Below are 26,314 nucleotides of genomic sequence, written 5' to 3' on the forward strand. Positions count from 1 at the left end.
TCTTTTTCACTTACCTCTTTTCCAAGTACCTGACTCCACACTGAGGTATCAAAGATCCAAAGCTTTCTACAGCGCAGGTTTCGATGTAGGGTTTAAGGATCAGGGTTGCACTGAGGAATTACAAACCGAGAACCCAAATTAAGAGAGGAGACGGCTGCAGGTGTTGGAGGTCTTTATTGAGATTATAGCACAGATACACTTCTATAGTTACCTTTCCACTTTTATACGATAGTTAAAAATGCTTGCTACAGTGCACATATAATTTAGTAACCAAGAGAATCCAAAACTTAACCGCAGTTCAAATAAATAAATAACCTAAGGTTTATATTTTAAAAAGTAAAAGGAACTGTACAATATGAAAATATAACAATACATAAACATTAGAATCTAAAGTTTTGTAGAAATAAAACTGCAATTTCCCATACATAAACAGTGCAAGAAATAAAATTCAGATAAGCTTCTGAACTGGGAATTCAAACAATTTAATTCTTAAATTATCATGCAGACATAGCATTTGAAGCCATGCTGGTTTCTATTACAGCATTAATGGTATCCCTTTTACTTGAAAAACTGAGAGCCATTAAACTCACTGTGACAACTGCTGCCAATCCACTCTTTTCTACAGTACATTATACACAGAGGTATTCTGTTGCATTCAAAAAGTAAAATATTATTATGTTTCTACAGGACAAAAAAAAAAATAAAAATTTTACTTTTTCCCCCTCCAACATGTTAGCTTCTTCAAAACAACATCATGTAGTAAAAACAGCAACATTTCCCCAGTTTAGATGAAAAGAAAGAAACAAACCCACGCTATATAATGGACCATACTCATAGGTTACTGCCTAGTCACCTTTAAAGTTCAGAATTTATTACTAAAAAAGTTGAAGTTGTGGAGATGTTACAAAGCTTGACCTCTTGGTGAGAAGTGATGGGTATAATAAATCTGAAAAAACAGTGGAAATAGTTCATCTTTCACGTGTGCGCGTGGAACTAGTTACATACAGACATGATTAAAGTGTTGTTCAACTTAATTTTTTTATATAAAATTCTCATTGAGGCAAAGACCAAGGAATGCAATTAATACCAAACTGTAAACACGTCATTCATGTTACTCCGAGTGCACATCGACAACGTAAGAGTTCTTCTCATAAACTTTGGCAACAAGACTACAATAGGTCACAGCAGCATGAGTTCACATGGAAGACTGAAAGCACTGCAAAAGAATATACTGAAAACACCAAGACCTCCTAGAAACCAGAAAAACCTGTGACAAGCGCCCCTCCTCTTGACAAGACACTCTCCTGGCTCAACTGCTGCTCTCTCAAAGCCTAATTATTATTACTCTGTTTGTACAGTTCTGTAGTCTCAGGTCGCTGTGCTTTAGCTGCATAGGTTGCCTCTGTTTGCACTCTAGCCGTTGTAGGTCCAAAGGGTTACAGTTCTGTCTGCAGAAGAGGACAAGAAGGAAAGATCCTGTGTATGCCATCTGCACTGAATAACTTTGTCCTTGTGCTCTCCTACCACCATAAGAGGAAGCTGCTTCGTCAGGTCCCCTGTGGCAGAGAAACAGAAATCTTCAGTCATTTCATCAATTTATAGCCCAGCCTTTTGGTTTTTTCATGGTTTTGCTTTTTCTCTTTGTTGAGTAAAGCTTACATACGTATTTCACCTTAGGAAGCATACTTGACGCCTCTTCTCTCTCTCTCTTACACACACATTGAGAGAGCCCCAGTGTTTTGGTTTTCAGGCGTTACTGGACACAGTACAACTTTAAAAATCAGGTATTCACAGTTTTTAGATAATGTCATTAAATTTTAACAGTCCAAGAAGGTAAAGTCTATTAGATATACTTGTTACCGAGAAGGTAACTCTCCCCAATAAAAAGCAGCATTATTATTATTACTATAGTTTTTTTAAAAAGGGTCAATTTTATGAACGCTGCCTGAAGGCAATGGCCATCTCATCAGGCAACAGTGTTAGTTCTTTTATAAGCAGACCCCCACGCTCCCAACAACATTTAGTTTATAGCCTGCGTTCTCAGCAACACAACTGACCGATTGTGAACAGGCACAATCCCATTTATACACATCTCAAACCAGCTCTATTTTTCCCCCCTTTTAAACTAAAATCTGATCTTGGAACCAAGTTATCTCACAACTTCAATACTAAAAGCACCACACTGAAAATTAACCCAATATCCTTTGCAGTATGTTACCTTGCAAGTCTGTCACCTTTATTTTCATATCATAGGATCCCGTGAGCAGGTAGTGTGCCCCCGGAGAGAAGCGAACAGAACGAACGTCACTGGAATGAGGATGATAGCTCTGCACCATTCGTCCTCCTCGGATATCGTACAGCATACAGCTGGAGTCCTCTTGTCCTGTAGCCAGGAGACGGCCACTAGGATCAACAGCTACTGAGGCTACAGCACTTCCTACAGCAGAAAAAAACCCCAAACACACATTATACTTGTGTACATTTCTGTAAAGAGACGACTTTTTTTTTAAAAACAAGAATATACATTGTATAAAAATACCCAATGCTGGCCTTAAATTTAAGGTGAACATACCTAGCTACTGTTATCTTAAAATAGAATTTTTACATTCTAGCACTTCAAACTCTGGTCACACTGGAATGATAGCAAAGCCACTATTTAAAGCTTCCTGAGAAAAAATAATCTGTTTCATCATAGCAAAGAAAAGTTACTCTTTATGAAGTCATGCAGAATAATGCAAGGAATCCTCTCCCCAATTCTAATTTATGCCCACTCCCAAAGGTTTCAAGAAACAAATCTGAACCCAAGTGATTATTAAGAATTCTTTTGCAGATTTCTATAGAGGATGTTGATGACTTGCAAAAATTGCTGCTCGCTCCTTCCTACCCCTTCCTTTGACTCTGAAACAGTTATCTTGTGTCTTGTTTTATTTTAATGTACTTGGAAGTCTCTGTTTGAAAGTCACACAGCAAAAAAAAAATAGCCAGCTTTTGAGAGGAAATGTTACTTTAAAAAAACCCCCAAACCACCACAAAACACAACACACAGGTAAAAACATCCTCACAACTTCTTTCTTTTAAAGCCAAGCCTCCATTCTGTGACCAAAAACCTCCTGCATTCACTCTACACTACTTATGCATCTTTAAAATACATTTTAATGCAAGAATGATCAGAAGCACGATAGCAAGTCCTACCTGTTCCATGAAATGTTGTTCCCACAACACGAACACAGCTTGGCACTCTCAGATCCCAGAATCTCACAGTCTTGTCTTGGGATCCAGATGCAATCATCCAGCCAGTCCATGTATAAAGTGCTAAAATATGACCTGTGAACAAGACAACGTCTTTATTTGATAAAAGATCATTAATCCATCATATTAACAGCCAATATATTTAAAAGTAAACACTGCCCTTCTTCGCCCCAATCTGGAGAGAAGAAAAAAAAAAAGCCTTGCTAGAAAGGAAAATACAATTAAAAACCAACAACTGTATTGGAATAGAATACAAACTTAAAAGTGTGAGAGAAGCAACAACATACATACCAGTGTGACCACTCAGAGCATGCAGGCCTTGTCCTCGCTGACAGTCTGTTGTGTAAATATTACAGTCCCCTGCTCCAGCACTTATTAAAATAGCACCACCACTTTCTGGGCCTTCCATAAAAGCAAGGTCTCTGATTGTCCCGTCGTGCATGCTGAACTCCAAATCTGGTCCTAAAATAGTTTAAAAATCGAGGAACAAGGTGAGGCATACTTTGATTCTCACTGTTAGTGCTGCAATCTTTAAAGCAGCTAGAGCAGAATCTTCTAGGGGTGGACATGGAAAGCAGTATTTGCCAGGAGAGAAGCCTTAGGCTTTTAAGATAGGGGAGATGACAGAACTAGGCAAGAAAAAGGGGAACTGGAAGTGGAAATAAATTCCTACTGACAGACAAGAACTAGAGTTGGGTAAGAACATCTGGTTGCTTTACCATATCTGAAAAGAAAATCTACCAGAAGACAGTATGATACCAGAGAGCCTTGCAAAACCAAACCAAAATGCAAACAAACAAAAAAACCCAAATGAAAAACTGAAGATGAATCCCCAATCCCTCAGTGGCTCTTTGCTGGACAGAAACTACAGTGATGGTGAAAGGGAGAAGGGACTAAGTCAATCAAAGTATTAGAATAAAAATAACAACACCTATTAACTACATAATCAATGTAATTTGAATGGTTTTGCCAAATATTGGACAAATAATTGAAAATAAATTCTTTAAACAAAACAGACACACACTACCTGTTGCATTGCATGTTTCTGCGTTAAAAGGCAGTACTTTCACATATTTATCGTTAGAACCAGTAGCTAACAGCTGTCCACAGGGACTCCAGGCTACGCAGTAGATCGATCCTTTATGATGCTTGTTCCTTTTGAAGCGAACTACAGGTTGTTTAGGAGTATTATAAGCACTGTTAAAAAAAAAAAAAAAAAAAAAAAAAAGATAAGAAAAACATCCCAATTCCTTTTATTTGTTAAGAAAACAATTGTTTTCTAAAATGAACATCCCGTTTTTCTATTATTTTGGGTCGCATGAAATACATATGACTGTTTGCATTGAAATATATATACATGTGATCCAAGACAAAACAAAAGGATCTTCTCCATCCCATTTTCTCAGTTTTTCCTCATCTTCCCATTGCATTTATGATTGGGCACGCAAAAGAACTTACACAGTCCCTTCATCTATACAGGGTTGATACAGTTAAAATACAGTAATTTCTAGCTACGTACAATGAAACCTTATCCCTAGACTCCTAGATTGGCGGGATTTTTCTCTGCTTCCTTCATACTTCAACATCTTGATCCTCTGGTCACTTCTGCATGTGCTGGAGTTCGATTAAGCAACAGCAGGTCAAGAAAGCTCGCAAGGCATACGTGATCTGTGGTAGCACCAGTGCAGCTGGCACGGCTAAAGGCTGGGCCTGGGACTGAACTATCAGGCTGCAGACTGCAAAATCCAGATTCCCAAAACAAGCAAGCAGAAGCCTGTGTAACCTCTGTATGTCTGCAGGAAGGTGCTTCTCTTTCAGTTTCCCACCTACCAGATGTTAAGCCCTAACTGGGGATTTTGTTTGGTACGACAGGGCTCCATATACTTGTGTCTGGGGCTATCGCTGTGCCTAGTAGTACCGCGACAATAAAAACTAAGGTCTGCTGTTTTATCCAAGAAGTTGTTGTTTGTGCCATCCTTGCTGTCTGAATGAGCGGGACTCATCAAGCACTTAAAGTGGTTAAAAGATCAAGAAAAATGCTTCTGTGTTAACCCTACCTGGGAAGATACAGAAAAATGCTGCCCTAAGTCAAGTACTGCCTTCTCTTTGGCCATTGAAGAAAAAAAAATAAATAAAAAAACCCCATATAACAATAAAAAAAACCCTCATACATGTTCATTGTTACGAGCTGTACATTGGATTTTATTTGTTGAATAAGGTGACTCTCAAAGATTCACTCATCTGCTAGAAAATTTAATACAGCAGCGTGTGCAAGACAGCGACAATTCACCATTATACATTAACGTAGGATCTTCACAGCATCTAAACATACCACACATTCTTATTTCTGAAACCAGATCAGCTTTACACATGGCTGAAATAAAAGGAACAGCCCCTTTGATGTACATTCCCTCTATTTCAATTGATTTATTTCCTACAATGTTGTTTCTCTGTTCCCATAGCAGGAAGTAGCCAAGTGCTTACGATAAAGTATTGCTGTATCCAGCTCCATCAACACTCACACAACAGACATTCAACAAATTAAATTGCTACTGAAAGAGACGGAAACAGTACTGTAAATACTTGAGAAAAAGAGGCAGAGAGAGAAAACAGAAGACAAACATCTAAGTCTGTTTAAAAAATTTTGAGATAAACATGGCTTTAATAAAGAATACTAAAATAAATCTCCACGGAAGCTGATTTTAATTTGTGGCCAGAAAGGAAATCCATGATGGATTAGTCTAAATCAGGATCACCATTCCACACACACTGCGGAGCTTCCTAAACGGCCTAATGCCTCGTATCTCCCTCGGAGTCTGGATTCACACCATCTGTTAAGAGCTGGAGGCAGCAGCTGGGAAACACCGACTCTGTCAGGTCACGGAGCACCTGCCCAGCACAGCGCGTGCGCTGCCAGTCAAGTGCGTGGAAGCACCGATTATCTGAACATCTGCAGAACTGTACCTATCTGTTTAATCTCAAACGTGAAAAAAGCACACTACTATTACACCTTCAGAGAAAGGAAAAACCAAAAACCAACTTATCCTGAATCATACATCAGTTTGAAGGACAATTTGAAAAACTTTTAAAAATCCCAACAAAGCTTTGATGTACAAGTAAACAACTGCTATTTACCAGATATTCTACACAACCACAGCTTTGTGAAAAACACTAAGTATTTTGAGTATGCGTCTAAACTCAGGCTGTTAGAAACATTAGAGAATCTTTAAGATAACATAATCTCTCTACTGACTTGTAAATCCCACAACGAAATGTTTTTGGCAGACGGTATGCATAGTGAAAAAAAACAGTAAGAGGAAGAAGTCCAAGTTCAGGATTCAGGAAATCTCAGTATTCCTCTCATCTCCACATGCACTGTGTCCCTTCTCACATCAGATCGTGCACTGTAACTAGAGACCGAGGCTGCAGAGTCAATCTAAACTTTCCCAACAACACATTTGTTAGAAGAACAAGGTGTGTGAGAGCAGACCAGTCAGTCAATACGGAAGCATCCATTCCACTGAAAGCGCCTTGCACTGTTTGCCAATCAAAAGGAGGTGTCTGGGCTTCAAGCCCAGCAAGTCAGCTTACACTGGGTATCAAAGAAATCAAATATATATATATTTGTTTGTTTGTTTGTTTTGTTTCATAGACTGCCAATATGTATTTTGGAATTAAACTTCAAAGGCTACCTTAGTGATGATCTTGAAGGAGGAAAAGAAAATCAGATTACTTTTTAACACTTTGGAAGCCTGAATATCAGTCCTGAATTGGGAAGGCGTCTCAAATGAAGACACTGTGCATACTTGTAGCTCCTTCTGAAATTGTGAAGTTTTAGATGCCTGCACTTCCCCCCTATTCCAAGAAAATCATGTAACTGGAGCAGAGACAAGGAGATAGTTATTGAGATGGCAGTATTTATTTCCAGGTGAAAAAAAAATTCCCCCCGCTTCCCATATTAAAAAAAAAAACAGGTGAAAAGGAAACAGAAAAGACTAGGTGCACAGTAAACCACAAACAGCACTTTTCCTGTCAAGGAACCAAACCATCAGGAAAATAGCGTAACAATGAGCCCATGGGCATGCTCTGGCAAATTTTGCTGTAAAAGCTGAAGACGACAAGTGCTTTCTCTACTGTCAGGTCCGTCCTCCTGCCAGAAGCTGCATTTCATGAAGCCCAAGCTGTGCTGGCTTGGGAACTGACACATGCTTCTCCCATTTTTACAGCTTGAATATCAAAACCAGAAGCCATCACGGTAAACGCAGAAAAGCCCCACCTCCTGAGACAAAAATAACACTTCTATAAGGAAAGGTGTGGTATTGTGACAATGCATCTTGCCAGTAAGAGAAGAGAGAAAAAAAAATAGCCCACAAACATATAAATTCTTCAGCAGATCTTAGTTTTGTTTGGCAGTTCAAGTTTCTAAGGAGACCACTGCACTATTTACGACAACAAAATAAAGGCATAAAGAGTTATCAGTAGCTGCAGGAGAAAGAAGTGCTATGGTACAGAAAAAGAAGTGATTATACAAGCTTTCTTACCTTGGGTCAATTACTTCTGGATAGGCACAAACTCTCAAAGTTTTAGAGTTGGAGCCAACAGCGTATAAACTGCCACTGGGATGGAAGGCCACAGCTCTGACAGCTTGTGTGTCTTCTAGAGTATTAATACAAACGAACTGCTTTTTTGCTTTGTCATCCTGCATAGAAGGGTAACAGTCAAATTAGGTTCTTCAGCATAAAACTGGACATTTAAAAGCGGATGTGACTGTTCTGCTGAATAATGTAAAACTACTGTACTAAAGTATTAATACAAGTAGCAGCACCAGCTAAACTATTCAAATTACAGATCTGTAAAACAATGTCTACTCCAGGTCAAGGAACAGCATACTTCAAAAAGTTGTTTTTTTCAACTCACTCATACAGCTAACATTAGATTAACGTCTCATCTCTCTCCAGGCTTCCAACAGCTTTTGTTCTTCTAAACAGCCCATGTCAAAAGCATGATATTACAGTTTATTTCTGTGTAAACACATTTGATCTGTGTGAAAATTGCAAGGGGAACAAAGCTGCATTTTTTTCTGAAAACAGTCCAACTCATAAACACAGTTTATAAAACAAATATACTACTACACATAAGAACCAGCTTTTCACCCTGTAGATAACACAACGTTATAATTAAATTATGCTAAGCTTTATTACATCATCCTCCAGATTACTTCATCGCCACCTTTCTAAAATTCTGATTTTTATTTATCTGAGGCAGAAACGTTGGAATGTAGTTATTGCAAAGTTATTTCCCTAAAGTCAGACCATACTGACTGGAGTTCAACAATCAAAGCTTCAATCTGGAAAACACAAAGCGATGGCTGTAAAAGACATCTCATCAGTCTCTGTTGCAGGAGGAGAAGCTGAGAGAGCTGGGACTGTTTGGCCTTGAGATCAGAAGGGCTTTTCAGGGGGTGTGTGCGGACACATCTCATCAGCGTATACAGATACAGGACAGGAGGAGTAAAGAAGACTGAGCGAAACGCTTCCTCCAGTGAAAGAACCAGAGGCAATGGACACAGACTGAAATATAGAAAATTCCATTTAAACTTCGTTGTTGTTTTAAAAACACTATGAAGGTGGTCAGACGCAGGCTGTCCACAGAGGTTGTGGAGTCTCCATTCTTGGAGATACTCAAAACCCAACTTCACCCAGCGCCAAGCAACCTGCTGTCTTGACCCTTCTTTGAGCAACGGGTTTGGACTCGAGTCTCTAGATGTCCCTTCCAGTCTCTGTGATTCTATAGGCACTGCGATTCTATAGTTAGTGCTTCAACCAAAATTCATTCTAAATATTTATTAACAGCAAGAGCATGTCCCATACTCAGGATTAAATATTAAATCCTGTGAAAACACAAATTGTAAAGGACAGTAAGAAAACTCACCTCATCGCTTCTTGTCCTAGTAAAATTCCCTGGAGAGTCTTCCAGCTGTTGCTGAGTGACAGCATGTTCCGATACGCTGTTTTGATTTCGTGAAGAGTTGAAATTCACAAGACAGAAAAAATAAGAGCAGGGACAGATTTGTTTATAAGTATTTTCTGGACTGAAGTCACAGTTTCATTCAGTCTCAGAACTGACTAATTTGTGTGGACAAGTGTTACGCACGTCTGATTCTTTATCATTAAACTGTTATTTTTACAAGAGTTTGCTGTTTTTGCAGCAAGAAGAAAAAAAAAGAAGAAAAAAAAAGAAGAAGAAAGAAGAAAAAAAAAAGACTGTTCCTTTCAGGTCAGCACTACCTTTAGCTAACAAGAAATCCAGCTATCCAGTTCCCACCCTGCCCTGCCTCCCTCTCCATCTAGTTTGTATTTCAGAAAAAGCGCTTTCAGAAAGTTAGTACAACACAGAATAAACAAGAACTATGCATGTAAGATGGAATTAAAAGTCTGAAATGAAAAAGAAGCATAAAAAGGTAAATAATAACAAAACCCTCTACTTCTCATCTGTGCTATCACAAAAAAAAAAAACCAACAACCTATTAAAATAGAAGGCATTGATAATGAGCTGAATAACCCTATCCAAAGGCAAATTCACTTCATAGCTAAAACCAAAGCTCTTCCCACAGTGCTAGCAGAAGGGCATTTCTAGTCCTGAGCAGTCTTGCGTAACTTACCCTTGATTCCCCTGTACAGGTGACGCTTCAGGAAAGGGTATCTGATTAGCTGATCCACGCTTCCGAGGAGTGCTCGTGTTAACGCTCTGGCTATCAGCTGCTATCCTCTGACTAGGATCTGAAGGTAGTGATGAGAAGTTACTTGCTGGATTGGTGGATGCACTCCCTTTGCTCCCGTTACATTGCTGGCTTAGTGTCTGTACGTCATTTCCAAGACTGTCCATACCTATATTTAATTCTCCTAGCTTCTGGATAGATCTAATAACAAATGACACAAAGAAAAAAATGACCAAAACAGGTTATTATGAGAACTTAAGGAGAGACAGAAGAGGGTGGAAGGAGAAGTGGGTGGAGAAGCAACAAAACCCCCCAACCTGTTAAGAAACTGTTCAGTGAGATTCTGTTGCTGGTCAGCTCCATCTTCCTGATTTACACCTCCTTCCAACAACATTTGCTGGTACAACTGTCGTTGTTGCTCCTTCTGTTCTAGGTGCTGCTGGTAACGTAGTCTTTGTCTGTAATATTCCTGAAACTGCTCTGTTGAATCACGAAGCTAAAAAGAAATGAGGATTACTGATGAAAATTAAATAGTTAATTGTGGTATTTAACCTAAATGTTCACTTTATGGTTCACTATTTCAACACAGGCATCAAAAAGCCAGCAGATTCTCCTCTGAGGAGCAATGCTTTCCTTCTTCCCTAAATCCAGATGCAATTTACATATTAAAAAAGGAAATCACTGCCAGCCTGTCCCATTCACTGTTGAAGCAGTTCTGCCATAATTCAGGAGATTCCTCTTTCCTACAAAACTTCCAAAGTATTACTTAAGATCAAAACAAAAAGGTGGTTGGAAACTGAAAAAAAAAGAAGTTAGAAAACAATGTCAGTTAGGTTCCAAATTCCAAGTCACATTTTCACTGCAAATTTAGTACTTTCTGCCATGTTGACACCTCCCTGCCATGACTCTGCAGAGCCCATTTACCCTTCCCAGCAGGCAACCCTGAAGTGCTCTATCCAAGCATTATGTCTTACTTTTGAAACTGGTGCCGCCTTCTAACTTTAAAATTCCTTACTTTCTGGACCAAACACAAATACTTGAGCTTCCTTTCTCAGTCTCTTTCCCTTTTACATACTACCTTTAGCTTCTCACACTGCCAGCTTCCCAGGACTTCTGCATTCCCCAATCCTCATTTTCTCTCTGTGCCACTAGTTCCAAATGCTAGCATCATAAAACAGTTGAGAACAAGTTAAAAATGAACAAACAAAAATACCCTACAGAAAACCAAAAGCAGTTTAGTCCAGGGCCAAAATATTAATACTAAAGCACCATGCATTTTCTAAAGAAAAAAAAAAAACAACCCCAAAACAACAACAACAAAAAAAACCAAAACACCACAACAAACCCTTAACTGCATATTAATCAACTAGTAGGAAAAAAAGTAGTAAAAGAAAAGAAACCTTGGTGTTTTTTTCTGTTTGTTTTCAAAAATGACATCTTTGTCATCTAGTGGTTCCAAGTTGTATAAGGACATCCTGATAACTGCACATTAGTTCAGACAATTCATGCAGAGGATCTTTCTTTGTAACTATGAGCCTTTGCCTTTATTCTAAACAAAAGTACTTCCATTATGGTTTTGCGTTCTCTGACACAAGAATTTTTTGGTTTATAATGGATTTCCCGGTGCTGTTTTACTTGTAAAGAGTTTACCACCTTAGGTTTCCTGAGATAAGTGCTTGCAATTTAGAAAGTCTAAAGTTATCTTCAGAAGACTAGACAGCATTCATTCTCTGTACATCAGAACACGTGAACTATTCCCAGTCACTGGTTATAATCCTGCTAAGCGACAGGTATATTCTTGTCTATACTTCTTTCCGTGGTTGATACTTGTTTGTTGCAACTGGATTCAATCCTTTGGATTCTGTGTCATTATTACCCGAACTAACACCTAAACCTAAAGTATGTTGCGCAGATGCTCTATTCTATAAACTCTGGCTTCTAACTCAATCCCTCCAGGAAAAATGCAAAAAATAAAGCTATGGAAAGAAACTTAAATGAATTTCTTACTTACACAGCTATACACGTATACCATGATGATGTGGAAAAGAAAGAAGGTGAAATTGGACTGGGTACTCCATTCTTTTCTACTTGTGTATAATAGCCTGGCCAACATCTTCACTTGCAGCGCAGCATCATCTGTCTTCATTCTCTCCTCTGAATTCTGTATCAGTTTTCTGGCTTTGGAAGCCTGCCCTGTTGCATGTCTAGCGAAGCTCTTTCCTCCCTTCCCTTATTCCTGATGTGCACACACACTCTGTTGCAGCAGAGAAGCGACTCAAAGTCCTGGAGGGGAGTGAAGTCCTCAAGTTTGGAGGACTTTGTTAATCCTCCAGTAGGCCCCACTGCCTCACTCAAGCATCCAGACTCTGCAAGAACATTGCCCTGCCAAGACTAGACTGGTTTTCAGTACCATATAGGTGTCACAAGCCAAGACAAAGTTTACTTAAGAAAATCAAGCTGGAGTCTGCAAACAAAACAGACCACGAACTCACTGTTATTCATCATTACTGAATAACGAGACAGATATTTTAAACTGTGGAAAAGGAGTAGAATACGTAACTGTTTTCATTGTTTCCTACTGAACTATTATTTCACTTTCCACATATTGCTGTTAAAGAGAAGAAAGAAAGAAAAAAAAAAAAAAAAGGGATATTCAAGGCACAAGCCTTCAAAGATGCATCCAAAAAAAAGTTATGCTATTGGATTCTGAATAGCAAAGATACATTTACTAGGGAGTTATCCAATTTCAATTTCTCTGTGTTGCAGGCCGGTGAACTATGAAACTTGGTGTTATCACCAAAAATTGCAGGCTATGTGGCAGATACCTTGCTAAAACACTAAGAGGATTCTTAAGCATTGTCTAATCTAACACTGCTGGCTTTGAGTACTGCAAAGCTTTTTTTTTTACTATTATTTTTAAAAAAGATACACACAACAGTTTAGCAACACTGCTGATGTGAGAAAGCATACCCATCAGTTGCATTATGGACTCAAATGGCAGCAGAACTTTATACAATTAAAAAAAAAAAAAAAAAAAAAAAAAGGAGTAGTTTCTTCCACAAGATGTAATACAGTATTTTTCTGTAGTAAAAACAATATTCAAACCAACCCACTGTCATGCATGAAGTTCTCAACACAAAGGCAAATCATTATGAAGCGATGAGAACACAGCTGAAAGGGCCTCTTTGATTTTAAACAAACAAGCACTACCTCATTTTTCTCTTGTTTGGCTGATCCCTGACTCTGTGCTCCATTTACTGGTTCATTTTCTGGAAGTGAACTCTGGCACGAAGTCTCACTGCTGATGGGATGCTGTGGCTCCACGGGAGTATCACTTCTTGCAGCAACATGGAAAAGAAGAGAAGCTTAACTGAGAGAAATTAAGACTAGAAAATCCCCTAGTAAGTAGAGAAAGATAACATTCTAGAGCAAAATCTGATAACGAAAGTCTGCCAGCTACTTAAGTCACATAAAACTGAAGATACTGCTTAGGAAAGAAAAAATGCCACTTGCAATGGGTTACACTAAACAAAGCAAAACTAAAAATGAAAAAGCACAGTCAGTCAGTGTGCTTTGTCCCCATGTTTTCCAGAAAGCCTTACCTCCACGGGATATCCGAATTCCACGACTTCTATCCCTACACTTGAATTATATACCCTTTAAGTAACAAGTTATTAATGATCTCCAGTTTTCAAAGCAATGATGTGCATGGAATCTGTCGGATACACTATGTGAGTAATGTCTTCTGTATGCCATTAGTTTCATTACAGCTACTGATCTAAATTTAAACTACACTTAGCATTCATCAGCTCGAACATTCCTGAAAGTGCTACACAGGAAAACGTTTATAGATCGGTTTTGCTATTCCTGTATTAGTTAAGTATTTGTGCATGGAACTCTTTCCAAAATGCTTCAGCGATCGGTAAGGGTGCAGAACACATTAAAAGCCTTGGATTGCCATCTGCAGTTTTGTCAACTTACAAAGCCCTCCTTACACAGAGGGCACAGCTCTTTAAGAAGTTGTTTTGAACTTTTTGGGTATAACAACAGAAGTAACTTAGCTGACTAAAAGATAAATAATTGCTTGCCGAATACAATTTATAAAAGACATACCGAATTTCCGTCATATGCAAGAGGAAGCAAGGCCCAGATTTACATAAAGCTCAGCTTCCATCCTTGCAAAAATTTCCATTTAAGTTGGACACTTAATCTCAGTTGCATTTTTTTTTCTGAAAAATATAATACCTCCTTGAAAACTATGAGTCTGGCCTCTTAACCTAATTCCAACCTTCAAGAGATGTATTAACTAAAAAAAAAAAAAAAAAAAAAAAAAAAGTTAAAATTATGAACTTCTCTTAACATCCCATACAAACACCTACACAAAGAAAAACTGCAGGAATTCACCACTTTATTTAGTCCGCAATAGTAGAATTATTCCAGTACACTAAAATTGAAAACAGAATAAAAAAAAATCTTGAGAATCAATTTTAACATTGGTCCCTAGGCTACATGCACAAATATTAAGGTTTGTGTATAAATATGAGCGAAATTAGAGAATTCACAATTCATTAGTAGATTACTGACATCAGTATGATGATGTTTGTTTCCTTTTCATTGAATTTAGTTCCAGCTGGTCTTTGATCGTAACACAAGATAAAGATATTGCTGTGAGGCAAAACTAACAGACAATGTCACCGACCGTGGCCAGGATTGAACACCACAGCTCTAAAAGTGGGTGCACTGGCCAGCAACCACTGAGGACAAGAGCTGTGCTAGTTACCCACCTGGTTCTCCAAGAGTCAAAAAAGCTGGCAAGGATAAACATTTAGAAAGGCGCAGTACTGCCGGTCAAAATAAAGGCCAAGCAAAATCACGATTGACACGTTCCATTTCTCCTAGTTACCAGAACTTTTCTCTCAGAAGGTAAAAAGTGCAAAGTTTTGGTACAGGCTTTAGTTCTTCAGGAAGGAGAGAAGTCAGATTTGTGGTCTACATTGCATTAAAAGAATTCACCGCTATCATAACCCAGCTATCTCCAAGTCCAACACAAAGCCCATGATACATTCAGCCACCTTATTCAGATTTGGTTTGGAAAATGGTAAGTAAATATGTAAGTGACCGAGGAATGCTACAAAACCAGCATATAGTCACTTCCCCTGACCTCACTGGGCCTATTTCTATTTGTAAATTTTTGAAGTATACTTCATCATTTGCAGTGTCAGGACCAAAGTTTACAGACACTTGAGGACTGAATGGGATGGGGAAAGAGGACGGAGTTACAGCTATTCCACTGTCTCCATCTATTTATCTGGAATGAAAGAATTCTGTAATACCAAACACAAATCTCAGCCAGACTCTATTACATAATCAGAGCATATTTGTGCTCTGTGCCAGGATTTCAACTTCAGGAAAGCCTAGATTGAATCCATAAGGCTGAAGAGCAAACACGAAAATCTTTGATCATAAAAGTGTAAGGGGAAATACACCTTGTATACAGAGTTTTAATTACAACAGAATTTAAACAATCAAATTACGTTTCGATGTTACAATTATGTTCAAAGTAACAAGGCAGGGAAGAACCCAGTAACATGAAGTGCAACACACGCCAAGGTAAAAATAAAGCTACAGTTTCACTTACCGCTCAGGTGACTCTTCAAAAATGCTGTGACATTCCGTATTCTCAAGCATGAGACTCCGGCTGAGATTCTGTACTCCTGGGTAATGGAAATTAGCAAAGGAGTGCGACATTGGGGAAGTCTTGGTCCCAAGGTCTGTCACTCTCTTATCGTGATTCGTCAATCCACAGGACAGCCCGTCTAGGGCAGGGTTTAAGGAGCGAGTCATGTACGCATCTGCTGACTGCGGCCGCCTCATCGGGGATGATGGGTAAGGAGAAAGCTTGCTGATGAGAGGTGTCAAAAGGTCAGCATACGCAGCTTTTGTAGGCTTGAGGAGTTTATCAACATGAATATTAAGCATCTTTTGTTCAAAAGCACAAGAAAAAACAGTAGCTGGCAGATTCTGCAGCCATGATAATAAGCTAAGGTCCAAGTCATCACAGCCGTTACCGCACAAGAGATCAATGCCCAGCAACACTTCACTTTCCGTGATTTCTTCTCCTGTTGCTTTACTCTGACAGAATTCCACACAACACTCATAAAGCAATCCCTTCATTACAAGCTGAAATAAACGATTGCTACTTGCTTTGAAGCCAGCCTCGCTCAGTTTCCTATCAGCAGGAATAAACTCTGCCACCATGACGCAGGCTTCTTCAAAGCAGTGAACCCGCGCAGTGCTGGGATTCCAGTCCTTGAATTCCGCGTGGTTGGTCAAGCGAGGCAGCGTCAGCAGCAAGCAGAGTTTACTGTAGTCTTCCTTAGAGGGACAATATTCTTCCAGCGCGTGCAGGCACTGTACGGCCTCTCGCATGGTGAACTCCAGCTACAGAAATATCAATGTTAACAGAATAGTTTGTAGTAGGTGTGCTTCTACAATAAAAGCCAGCTGAAGAAAAACAAGCAGTAGCAGAATTTCTCTGCTGTCACTCCCTTATTACTATTCCTGTTTATATTAATTAAAATGGCATACAATATAGAGTCTGAAAAAGCTGAAGCAGACGTCGTTACAACAGAGCCCCTTTCCTGGATGCTTTGACTTCCTGAACTCCCCTCCTCTCCCATTTTCTACAGATCTGTAGAACTTGTCTGATAGACTTTACAGTTAAAATCTGTAGATAAACACCTTCAATTCTATTGTAGCAGAAAAAGTTACTTCTACTCTCAAAGCCAACTGATTTTTTTTCCCCTTTTTTATGCCTATGAAAAGCGGTTGGCTTAAGTTACAAAAGGCTTCTAGATTTCCCAGGTTTCCAGTGACCAGCAACTTTGAGTTGGCTTTTCTATTGAGATGTTCTTCAGTCAAAAATGTTCAAAAAGTTTAAAAAGTTCTCAGAAGATAAGGCCTCCAAGTGAATAGAAGGCTTTCGTACAAAGCTTGTAGACAGCTAAAAGGCAAGAACCACGTTAAATACACGTAACTTCGTATTTTTAGTTTCAAAGCTTTAAAAAAATAATAAAAAGTCCCACTTACTCAGCATCTGCTCAATAAAGTAGCCTTTCCTCCACAACATGCTAACACATTTGGTAACGTTCAAAACTAAAGGACATAAATCTGACTTTTTTTCCTCTACTGCTACTGTATACAGATCGAGTGATTAGCAGAATAGTACATCTTCCCTTTACAACTACAAAGACAGACTTATATTAGCTTTCTCTACGCTGTTAAGAGAAGACCCTGCAGTACAATGTACGCGTAATGAGACAGAGAATTAAAATCAGATCAGTTTGGAAAACGAAACGAGTTGCCTTAAAACTACTGGCATCCTTAATTTTTAACTTCATAACATTTTTGTGTTAGAAATTTGGTATTCCTGTATTATCAATATAAATGAAAAACTGTAATTAAGTTCATGACCTGCACACCTCCTTTGTCAATTTGAGTTAATGTCTCTTTCCATATCGAAAAATCTAAGTTCACAACTCCTGCTGTTTGCACATTTAACTGAATCGGTCCTTTGTGTACACATCTATTCCCTCCAAAGAAACAACTGTGTCCTTTCTCTCTAAAAGCAACAGAAATTGAGATTAATTCAATCTGTAACTTTTCACGTGGTGTCCCGATTATGACAATAAATTTCTGTGATTCTGAGGCCTGCTTTACAGCATTTTGGGAAAAGAGAAGGGGGGGGTGGGGGGGGGGGGGGGAGATAGCCCTGTACATAATGGTGTAAAGTAAACCTCAGGATTAGGACCACAAACATGGCACATGGTCACTGATCTACGCTGCTAAGTTTCAAGCAACCCTTGCGTATACAATTCTGCTGGAAACCTGGGAGCCACATTCATTTCCAAAGGATGCCAATTATTTTTCCCATTGTTTATGAAACCATTTGGTAACAGCCAGAATGTGTGTATTCGGTGCTGGGAGCTTCTGCTTTGCCTTTAATCTGAACATCTCAAGAGACTTCTTGACAAAAACAGGCAAACCCAAAACAGGGACAATTCTTACATGCTGAGGCTCGTCTTCCGCTGACATCGCATTGTTTACGCATAAGGCTTCCAAGAACTTCTGCTTCATTATAATGTAACGAAATCTGCAGGCGAGAAGTGAAATACCATACATCTCGATCCAGCAGCTAAACATTCTTTAGAGAAAAGCAGGGTATTTTACAGCTAATTTTTGAGTTAGGAATAGATATTACAATGACAAGGGAATGCAATTTCAAATTTTAATAAACTGGTAACCACATTATTTTTCAAACAGGAAATGTCCTTTTTAATTGTTGCTTTCAGGGATACTACGTTAAAATATTATAAGGTTAAAAGGAAAACAAAAAATATATCAATCGTACTCACATCTTAAATAGAAAGACAGTACAACATGCAACACATTCCTACAGCCTGTGGCAAATGAAAACTCATTACAGATTCTGTGCACATATTTTTCATCGTTTAAGTTAAAAAACACATACACATGCTTGAGGAACTCTATAGGCTAGAAAAACCAAAAACTAAGGTGAAAAAAATTAGAACTACTGCTTTCATACGCAATCCTTAGAAACTCATGTATTTCCCAGAACTCAAAAAATTGAACTCTAACATACATTCTGTTTTACCTTTTCTTGTCGAATTTTTCCATACACTCCAGAGGCTGAATAAACTGAAGAACCTCATCCCACTGACCATCAAGAATCAACTGCCTAGTAAAAGAAAGAGTCACTCCTTTAATTTCACCGGACAAGAACATCCTTCTTCCTTCTAAGCAAGCAGCTCAATTAAACACACAACAGTCATTTAAATACACAACAGGGGCTCAGCCTGCTTTGAGAAGTTAACGCTTTGCACAGATGCCAAGCTGACTGTCTGACATGACGAGCAGTAAGAGCAAAATCCAACTCCTTTCTCAATATTCTGTAAAAATAACCACATAGAAGAAGGACAAATACTAATTACTTCTAAAGATGTATCAACAAGGACAACATGGTCCCGTGTCTCCTGCTTTACCTGCAATTCGTATTTTTAAAAAAATTCTTACTTGAAGAGCAGGAACAAGTATATTGACTCAATGAACGCATTCTGAAGAATGAAAGCAAACTTGAAAATGAGTTAATTTTGATTGTATAAATAGTGCTGGGTCTATTTTAGGCAGGGAGAGAGAGAATACACAGCTCCTGTACTAAGAGCGAGGAGGAACAGCTTGGCAGGAAGTATGCCAGCACAAAGCTCCCGCTCCGAGACCAGCGGGCTGTGCTGCACACGCAGATTAGTTCAATTTCCGCACGCTCTCATGTCACACACAGTTCTCTATAAAAGGCCCAGATCTCCAAGGAAGAGGTGAGTTTCTTATGAGATGTACACTCCAACTAAGCTAAAGAGACAAACAAATAGCATTAATAACTTTAATCTTTCTCTAATTCTTCTTTCCTTTCATTTTATTCCAATATCCGTCATTTTAATCAAAAGGGAGGCCAGGTGAGAAGTCTTGTTCAGTAATAAAATATATTTTTGAATGCTTTAATAGCAGCTGGATAAATTATTTTCCTCATGTTTCTACAAAGCCAAGTACCTTTGGCATGAAATAGAAAAGAGCAATGCTAAAAAACTAGTGTGTAACTCCTTTTAATAATTTTGCGGGCAATATCCTGAATGGTAAATGACATTAACTCTCATGCCTCGATGACAGCAGAGATCCCTCTCATATTGTTAGATTTAGGATAAATCTAGGTATTATTTTGAAATGCAGATAACATTTTGGAAGCCACTCATCCTTCGCACTAGAATACTGTCATGGGGCTGCTCACTTAATCACAGTCCAACTGTTATGCTCTCATGTAGGTGGTATTTCAGTGTCACGGAGAGAAGTCCTACCTGAGGAAAAGCATGTCATCTGAAAACAGGCCATTAATGACCCCACTTTCTTTTTCCAACGCCAGCATACTGATATGAAGTTTCCTTGAGTTCAGAAAATCTAGTATTAGTTTAATTATTTCAGCCTCTTTAACGTTCACTGTTTCTTCAGCTGTCATGATGGCAGCCTAAAAGGGAAGAGAAGACAGAATTTTAGCTATGATCAATATCTTATTTCATGCTTGGGTAACAAATGTCGGCGACTTAAAAAAAAAAAAAATAAATAGTTTTACAGGACAGAATATTGTAGCATTACAAAAACTACACAGACAAGATTAGGAAACTGACTTTAAGAGACTGATTATGAAGCCATAATTAGGACCTAACAATGCATCTGCATCTTTTTTATTTCTGTCCTATGCATATATAGGGGCCCAGAAAAACAAAACTGCCAGGAAATCAATCCTGCAGTGCAAAAATACTGTGGTTACCAAGTCTGCAATACTGAAAATCTTCCTGTCTGAAATGCAAACAGTGAAATTCAAAGAGCACAAAACCAAGCTGGTTACTATATCATTAGCTAGAGATCTTACATGTATACATATAAACTTCATTGTTTTTGTCCTGGTTCTGCCTAGGACAGAGTTAATTTTCACAGGAGCTGGTGGCCCCTGTGGCTGGGGACACAGCTGGGACAGGTTACCAGTTACCCAACAGCTGGGACAGTTCACCCAAACTGGCCCAAGGGCTGTGCCACCGCAGGGGCCATCACACTGGTGTGTGAACTGGGGAGGGTGCTGAGGGGCAGCTGCTGCTGCTGGGGAGGGAGCCGGGCACCAGGATCCCCTGTGAGGCACTGGGCTGGAAATTACATGCCCCAGTATTTTCTGTTGTTGTTGTTTTTTGTTTTCCATCTCTGTTTTCTTTTCCTCTGTTGTTCTCTTAAACTGTCTTTATCTCAACCCACGAGTTTTGCCTTCCTTCCTTTCTCCGTTCTCCTCCCCATCCCACTGCAGGGAGCAGTCAGGCAGGGAGTGAGCGAGCGCCCGTGTGGTATTTTAGCTGCTGAGTGGGGCTAAACGAGTTCCTAACACATAGGAAAAGCCCAGCACACTAAAAATGCAGTCCTCTACCCCCCATTTATGGCAATTAAGCCAAGACTTTTCACTGTGCCATCACAAGGACACCTATTTCTGTCTATATGCGTTATGAGGAATCTAAAGCTGCAAGCCCCAGGTGGCCTAAGCCAGTCTGACCACTGACTGCCAGAGTCCCACGCGCTCACCTGCCTGCAGCTATGCGTGCCTGGCCCTTCCTTAGCTCTCCTCACCTTTGTCGCTGGGTTAGCTTTCCCACCAGCTCACGTGCTGAAGTGGCTCACGGTCTAACGAGCTCTCCAGCCAGCAGACAGGAAAAGTGGGAAGACGCAGCCGGAGCAGTGACAGGCCAAGGCCCTGGCTGCCAGCAGTCCGCTTGTTTACAGCTCCTACAGATACAAGGTAGGTCCAAGCTCCTTGGCAAGACAATTCCTTCAAGGATATCAAAGTTGTAGCATGTCCTTCTCTTAGGAAACCTCAAATAAATGCTGCTTCTGGATAAGTCTTGCATGGTTCCTCAAGTCTGACTTAAAGTAGAAGCTGTTCTACTTTTTTTTTTTTTTTTCCCTTAACTTTAAAGAGACTTTACAGCTGTAGCCCCCAAGTTGATCTGCTGAAAACTACCTGGAGATGTGGGGAGAAACCCTCTAACACAGCCAAGCCACACAGCATTGCCTCATCAGAAGCTCTTCAAAAAACAGCTAGTGGCTACAAGGGTGCAGTCTCCCACTACATAAATTCAATTTAAGGTGATGTTACTGCAGAAAGAGGTGGTTCTCTCTTCTCACCTCGGCACTTGGCCACACATCCCCAGCCACTTCACCGCACCCGCAGCCAGACCGCTCCTCTGACCCAGGCGCAAGTTCAACATTTATTCACCCCGTGGACGCAAGGGCACCGATGCTGACACAAGGAACTGACAGAGCTCTGCCTTCTGGCAGTAGCAAAGTCTTAACCCCACTTAAATTGATTATGAGAGGGCACCAAGAAACAGAGAAGCAACCAGTATCACCAATGAACCATCAGCAGGAGACGATATCCCCAGGAACAAGGAGAGACAGCGGAATAACAGCGATCAGGAAGATGAATAAAGGGAGACGACCACGCAGAGCAAGATGTCCATTGCAATAAGTTACAGTTACCTCAGCTGCTCCCCCTTTTAATTCAAAAGGGGAAATAAAAATACTTCTTAAATTCCCTCAGGCAACCATTTACTCATGCAGAAATCTAGCAACTATGATGCTGAAAGACAACCAACTGTGGGTAGCGACGATGCAGCCTCCAGATACCTCAGCCTCGGAGAACTGGAGTCCGTAAGCTCGGTAACTATCTCATACCAGGAAAAATGCACAGAAACTGGTAATAAGAAATCAAAGAACAGATATAAGCTTGAATAACACTCAAAATATTAACAAGAAATTAATTAGTTAACGGAGAAGAGGGGAAGAAACAAATACTCCAGTGAAACTTCTCACTCATCATCATAAACCAATGCTAATGAACTTGAAGGGATACAAAAAAGTCAGGCACTAATAAGAGGATTTTTTGTACTACATCATCTAAATCCCCCCAAGTTTTCCGTCTTCCTGACAGTTGTATGCCAACTTTTTTCCAACTAAGTTTTTTCCAGAACATTTGACTAGGAAAGCAGCATAGCTTATTTTGGAACCACAGAGACCTAATTGTGCCAGATGAAATGGCCTAACTTCTTTTCAAAACTGGCTGGATTTAGTTCTTGTTTCAGTCACAGAAGATTCCAATCATCAAGTGTTTTGACGGGTCTCAAAGACCACACACCCACTCTCCACTTGTAAAGTCAAAGGGAAAAACTAAAGTCTGGCTTGCAGCAAGCTTTGTTGCAGGAAAGCAAGCAGACAGACACAAATCCAAAGCCAGAGCTTGTAGAAAGATGCCTTTTCCGTATGTTTCTGCCCTGTTACAGCTTCTCCTTTTGACAACTGGATATGGATTTTTGATCCCAGAGAAAAATGTAACCCTACTCTGAAGGGAAAAAACAAACAAACAAACCACACAAATTTAACCAGCAGTTTGGTATTAACACCTTAATTCCCAACTCATCTAACGTATTTGCATTTCTCTTTTATTATGCTTTATGGCCTGGTGGTTTTCATATAAATTAAATTAACTTCCTTGCCAAAAGAAAGAAAGACTCAAGCTAAGCTCTATTGAGACTCCTCATCAGAAAACTAGTAGAAAAATTCAGACTAAGACTCCCTTTGAAGAAGGGGACACCAAGCCCAGCTTTCTTTTCAACTGGACCTACTGGTCTCAAGTCTAAAGAGGAAGCCACCCTACACAGCGTCAAGACTGTCTTCATTATTTTTACATTCTATTGGTGGGAAAATGAGCATAATACTCAGTACTTTGCTTAAGAGTACAACTACATTAAGCAACATCTAGCGTCTGCAAGAAGTTGTTTTTCATTTGCCATTGTAGTTTTAAAAGAACAGGTTTTTCCTGAAAAAAAAAAAAAAGAAAAAAAAAAAAAGGCCTTTGCCAAGTCTACCACTTCATTTACTTCATTTATATTGCCCGTATAAAGTAGGATAAGGAATGATGGGCACCCTCCACGTTTGATATGGGACTGTAACAGCACTTTTGGGGTCCTGTTAAGAAAAACTAACATAATATCCAAACACAGTTTGGATACTGAGCTTCTGAAGAAGATTTGACCTACACCAATAAGCTCATACACTAACAATATTATGAAAATATTTAGTGTGCATTTGCTGTCAGAGCAACACTCCCATTGGGGAAACAGCTAGAAAAGAACAGCAAACCTACTACAGAAGATTTTCACTCAATTGATGGATTTTTTTGGCTGATGAGCTCAGGCTTCTTATAAGCATTATGCTGTCAAAATAACAAGCAGCTCTGTCACACTATAATGAAATTACAAATACTCACAGGGAGTGATGTGTAAGCCTATGAAATCAATCAGTTTTTCTGACATTCAGCAGTATGCGTGTACGCATATAAATAAAAATAATAATAATAATTAAAAAGCAAAGAACAGCTGGGAAACTCAAGATTAGAGCTTGAGCTGCACCTTTGGTCTGTCCCACTGTATTGCTTTCTGCCAGCACGTATGGCACGTAACGTCACAATCTGATCAGCTCACACACTAATACTCAAGAACGACTGAAGCACAGCATTAGCCTGAGGTAGAAATGAAAGCAAACGAGTATGACAGCTTAACAGCCCAGGTGCTTTCTACAACCAGGTTGTTGCTACACCCTTTTCACCTTACCCAGTCTTTCCAGAACAGCGCCTTTCCACACATACCCTCCTTCCTTCTCCTCTCTGCTCCCTCTTATCATCTTCCTCTAGTTCTGTTTAAATTTGTTTTCCACCTAATAAATCTACACCAAGCAAAAAAACCCGACTTCTTGCCACAAACCTGGCGTATTTTTTCTCTGTAGCTTCCACAGACAAGATGTCCTTTAAACAGGCTCTTTGGAACATAGACTACCTACTCCTAAATTTTCCAGAGAGAAGTTTCACTCTTGTTCTGTACTTACCCATGTTCTAAGAACATGCCAACACAAATAAGCTTCTCATGATGTTATAAGCATAGAAATCAATTATTATAAATAAATAAATAAATAATATATATATATATATCCATCGCCTCAGCATCCCGGGGAGCTATGTCACAGAAAAAATGAATGTAATTTAAAGAGAAGTAATTTTTAAAAAAAAACCAAAGCTGGCTGTTTCGCATGAAGTTATTTCACCTTTTAACCCTCCCCACGGCCACTTACACACGACTCTCGGGCCTGCCCAGAGGCCACTCCAGGGTTCTGCCTACGCAGACCCCGCGGGGGACTCGGGGGCCGGTCGGCACCTGGCGGCTCCGCTTCTGACGTGCCCTCAATCACCTGCCAGTTATTCTGTAGCAAAATAATAATAATAAAAAAGTCTATAGACCAATTTTTTTTTACTACAATTGATTCCCAGAGCTGCTAGTGCAACTCAGTGACACCCATTTGACCCTCTGGGATCGCAGGATTTATTATTTCAAACTATACTGGGTATATCAAGGCCTTAACAGAAAGCCTTCACTGAACTTTGCACAGCTGAACTCTGTGGCGGAAACCTTTTTCTACTCCAGCACGTAAGCGTCCTCTCGCATACTATCCTGCTCTTCCTCACGCAGATTTTTTCGCTGGCTTGCCCTCCAGTAATCCATTTTTTCAGCCTGCTCAGATCAGCTGTTGCTGTAATCCTCACCGCGCTCATCGGTCCCTCTCGCAGCACGCAGGGCCTTCTGCAGCACCAGTGCCAAAAAGGTGACACTAAATTGTGCAGCACCTCCAGATCGGAGTGAAAAGGGAACGCAGGAAAACGAGAAGCCCAAACGAGACTGGAAATGAATGCAGGTGACTAAGAATAAAAAAAAAACAAAACCAAAAACCCAGTTGCCCCCAATTTTTCTCTTTGGTTCCACACGAAATCCACTTCTGCTGCTGGAAGGGTTCAGAGCAACCGCACCGTTTAACCACGCAGCGCCCAGGCCGGAGGAGCGTTTCGGGAAGGCCGGCTCAGCCCCCGCGCACCGGGCCGCAGCGGGGCCCAGCCTCCTCCGAAGCGGCCCCGCAGACACGGCCGGGCCCGCCCCGCGCCTCCCCCGGCCCCGCACCGCGGCCCGGCCCACCCGCGGACGCCACAACAAAGGGAGGGCGGCGGTCGGGCGCCGCGCCGCTCCCCGCGCCGGCGGGCCCCGCACGGCAAAGGGACGGGGCGAGGCCGGCGGGCAGCGCCCACCTCGGGGCGCGGCGCCCGCAGCCCCTGCCCCCGCCGCTCACCTGAGGGGGCCCGGCGGCCCGGTTCGCGCCGTCAGCAGCGGGGCGTGCGGGGAAAATGGCGGCGGGGCTCGCTGCGGGGCGGGCCCGCGGTCGGGGTCTCGCTGCGCTGCGCTCCGCGCTGCGGCTGCCGCCGCCCGGATCCCTCTATTCCGCGGAGTGCCCGGCGCGCCGGGGCGGGGTGCCCACGCCGCTGCCTGAGTGGAAAGCGAACGGGGACGGGGCGGGGCCGGCCCGGCTGGGCGTCACCCGCGCCGCGGGGGCGGAAGGGACAGATGGTGGCGGTCGCCGCGCTGGGGCGGGGCTCGCTTTGTTAGCGGCGGGGCCGGCTCCCCGCCCGCCGGGACCGGCAGTGCCGGCGGCGACCAGCCGCGCCCTGAGGCTGAGGTACCCGCGGCCTCCCCCCCCGCGTCCCCCGGCTCAGCGCCCTCCCGCCGCCACACTCGGCGGGGGCTGCGGGCCTGTCCCGGGGGAGCGGGGCCGGTGGCGGCCGCTGCGGGGCGGTGGGCGGGTGTTCTG

At 41.0% G+C, this 26,314-nt stretch overlaps 1 protein-coding gene across 2 annotated transcripts; it reads right to left on the bottom strand.

Moving 5' to 3' along the window:
- Positions 1 to 155: 155 nt before the first annotated feature.
- WDR47 (WD repeat domain 47) lies at positions 156 to 25,975 on the bottom strand. Of its 2 annotated transcripts, none has more exons than XM_086753886.1 (15): positions 25,799 to 25,975; positions 19,894 to 20,060; positions 18,642 to 18,725; positions 18,035 to 18,119; positions 15,606 to 16,408; positions 13,178 to 13,301; positions 10,285 to 10,463; positions 9,911 to 10,168; positions 9,181 to 9,256; positions 7,791 to 7,948; positions 4,277 to 4,446; positions 3,541 to 3,711; positions 3,193 to 3,324; positions 2,219 to 2,437; positions 156 to 1,556 (listed from the first exon to the last, which is right to left on the bottom strand). In XM_086753886.1, exons 2-15 carry the CDS (start codon positions 20,049 to 20,051, stop codon positions 1,414 to 1,416), a joined length of 2,760 nt encoding a protein of 919 aa, XP_086610012.1. In that variant the 5' UTR covers positions 20,052 to 20,060; positions 25,799 to 25,975; the 3' UTR covers positions 156 to 1,413. The 2 variants fall into 2 exon arrangements, with proteins under 2 accessions (XP_086610012.1, XP_086610010.1); XM_086753884.1 differs by having other exon boundaries at positions 13,178 to 13,304.
- Positions 25,976 to 26,314: the final 339 nt, after the last annotated feature.

Source organism: Chlamydotis macqueenii, chromosome 8 (genome assembly GCF_036417535.1).
Source record: "Chlamydotis macqueenii isolate bChlMac1 chromosome 8, bChlMac1.mat, whole genome shotgun sequence".
Taxonomy (NCBI): domain Eukaryota; kingdom Metazoa; phylum Chordata; class Aves; order Otidiformes; family Otididae; genus Chlamydotis; species Chlamydotis macqueenii.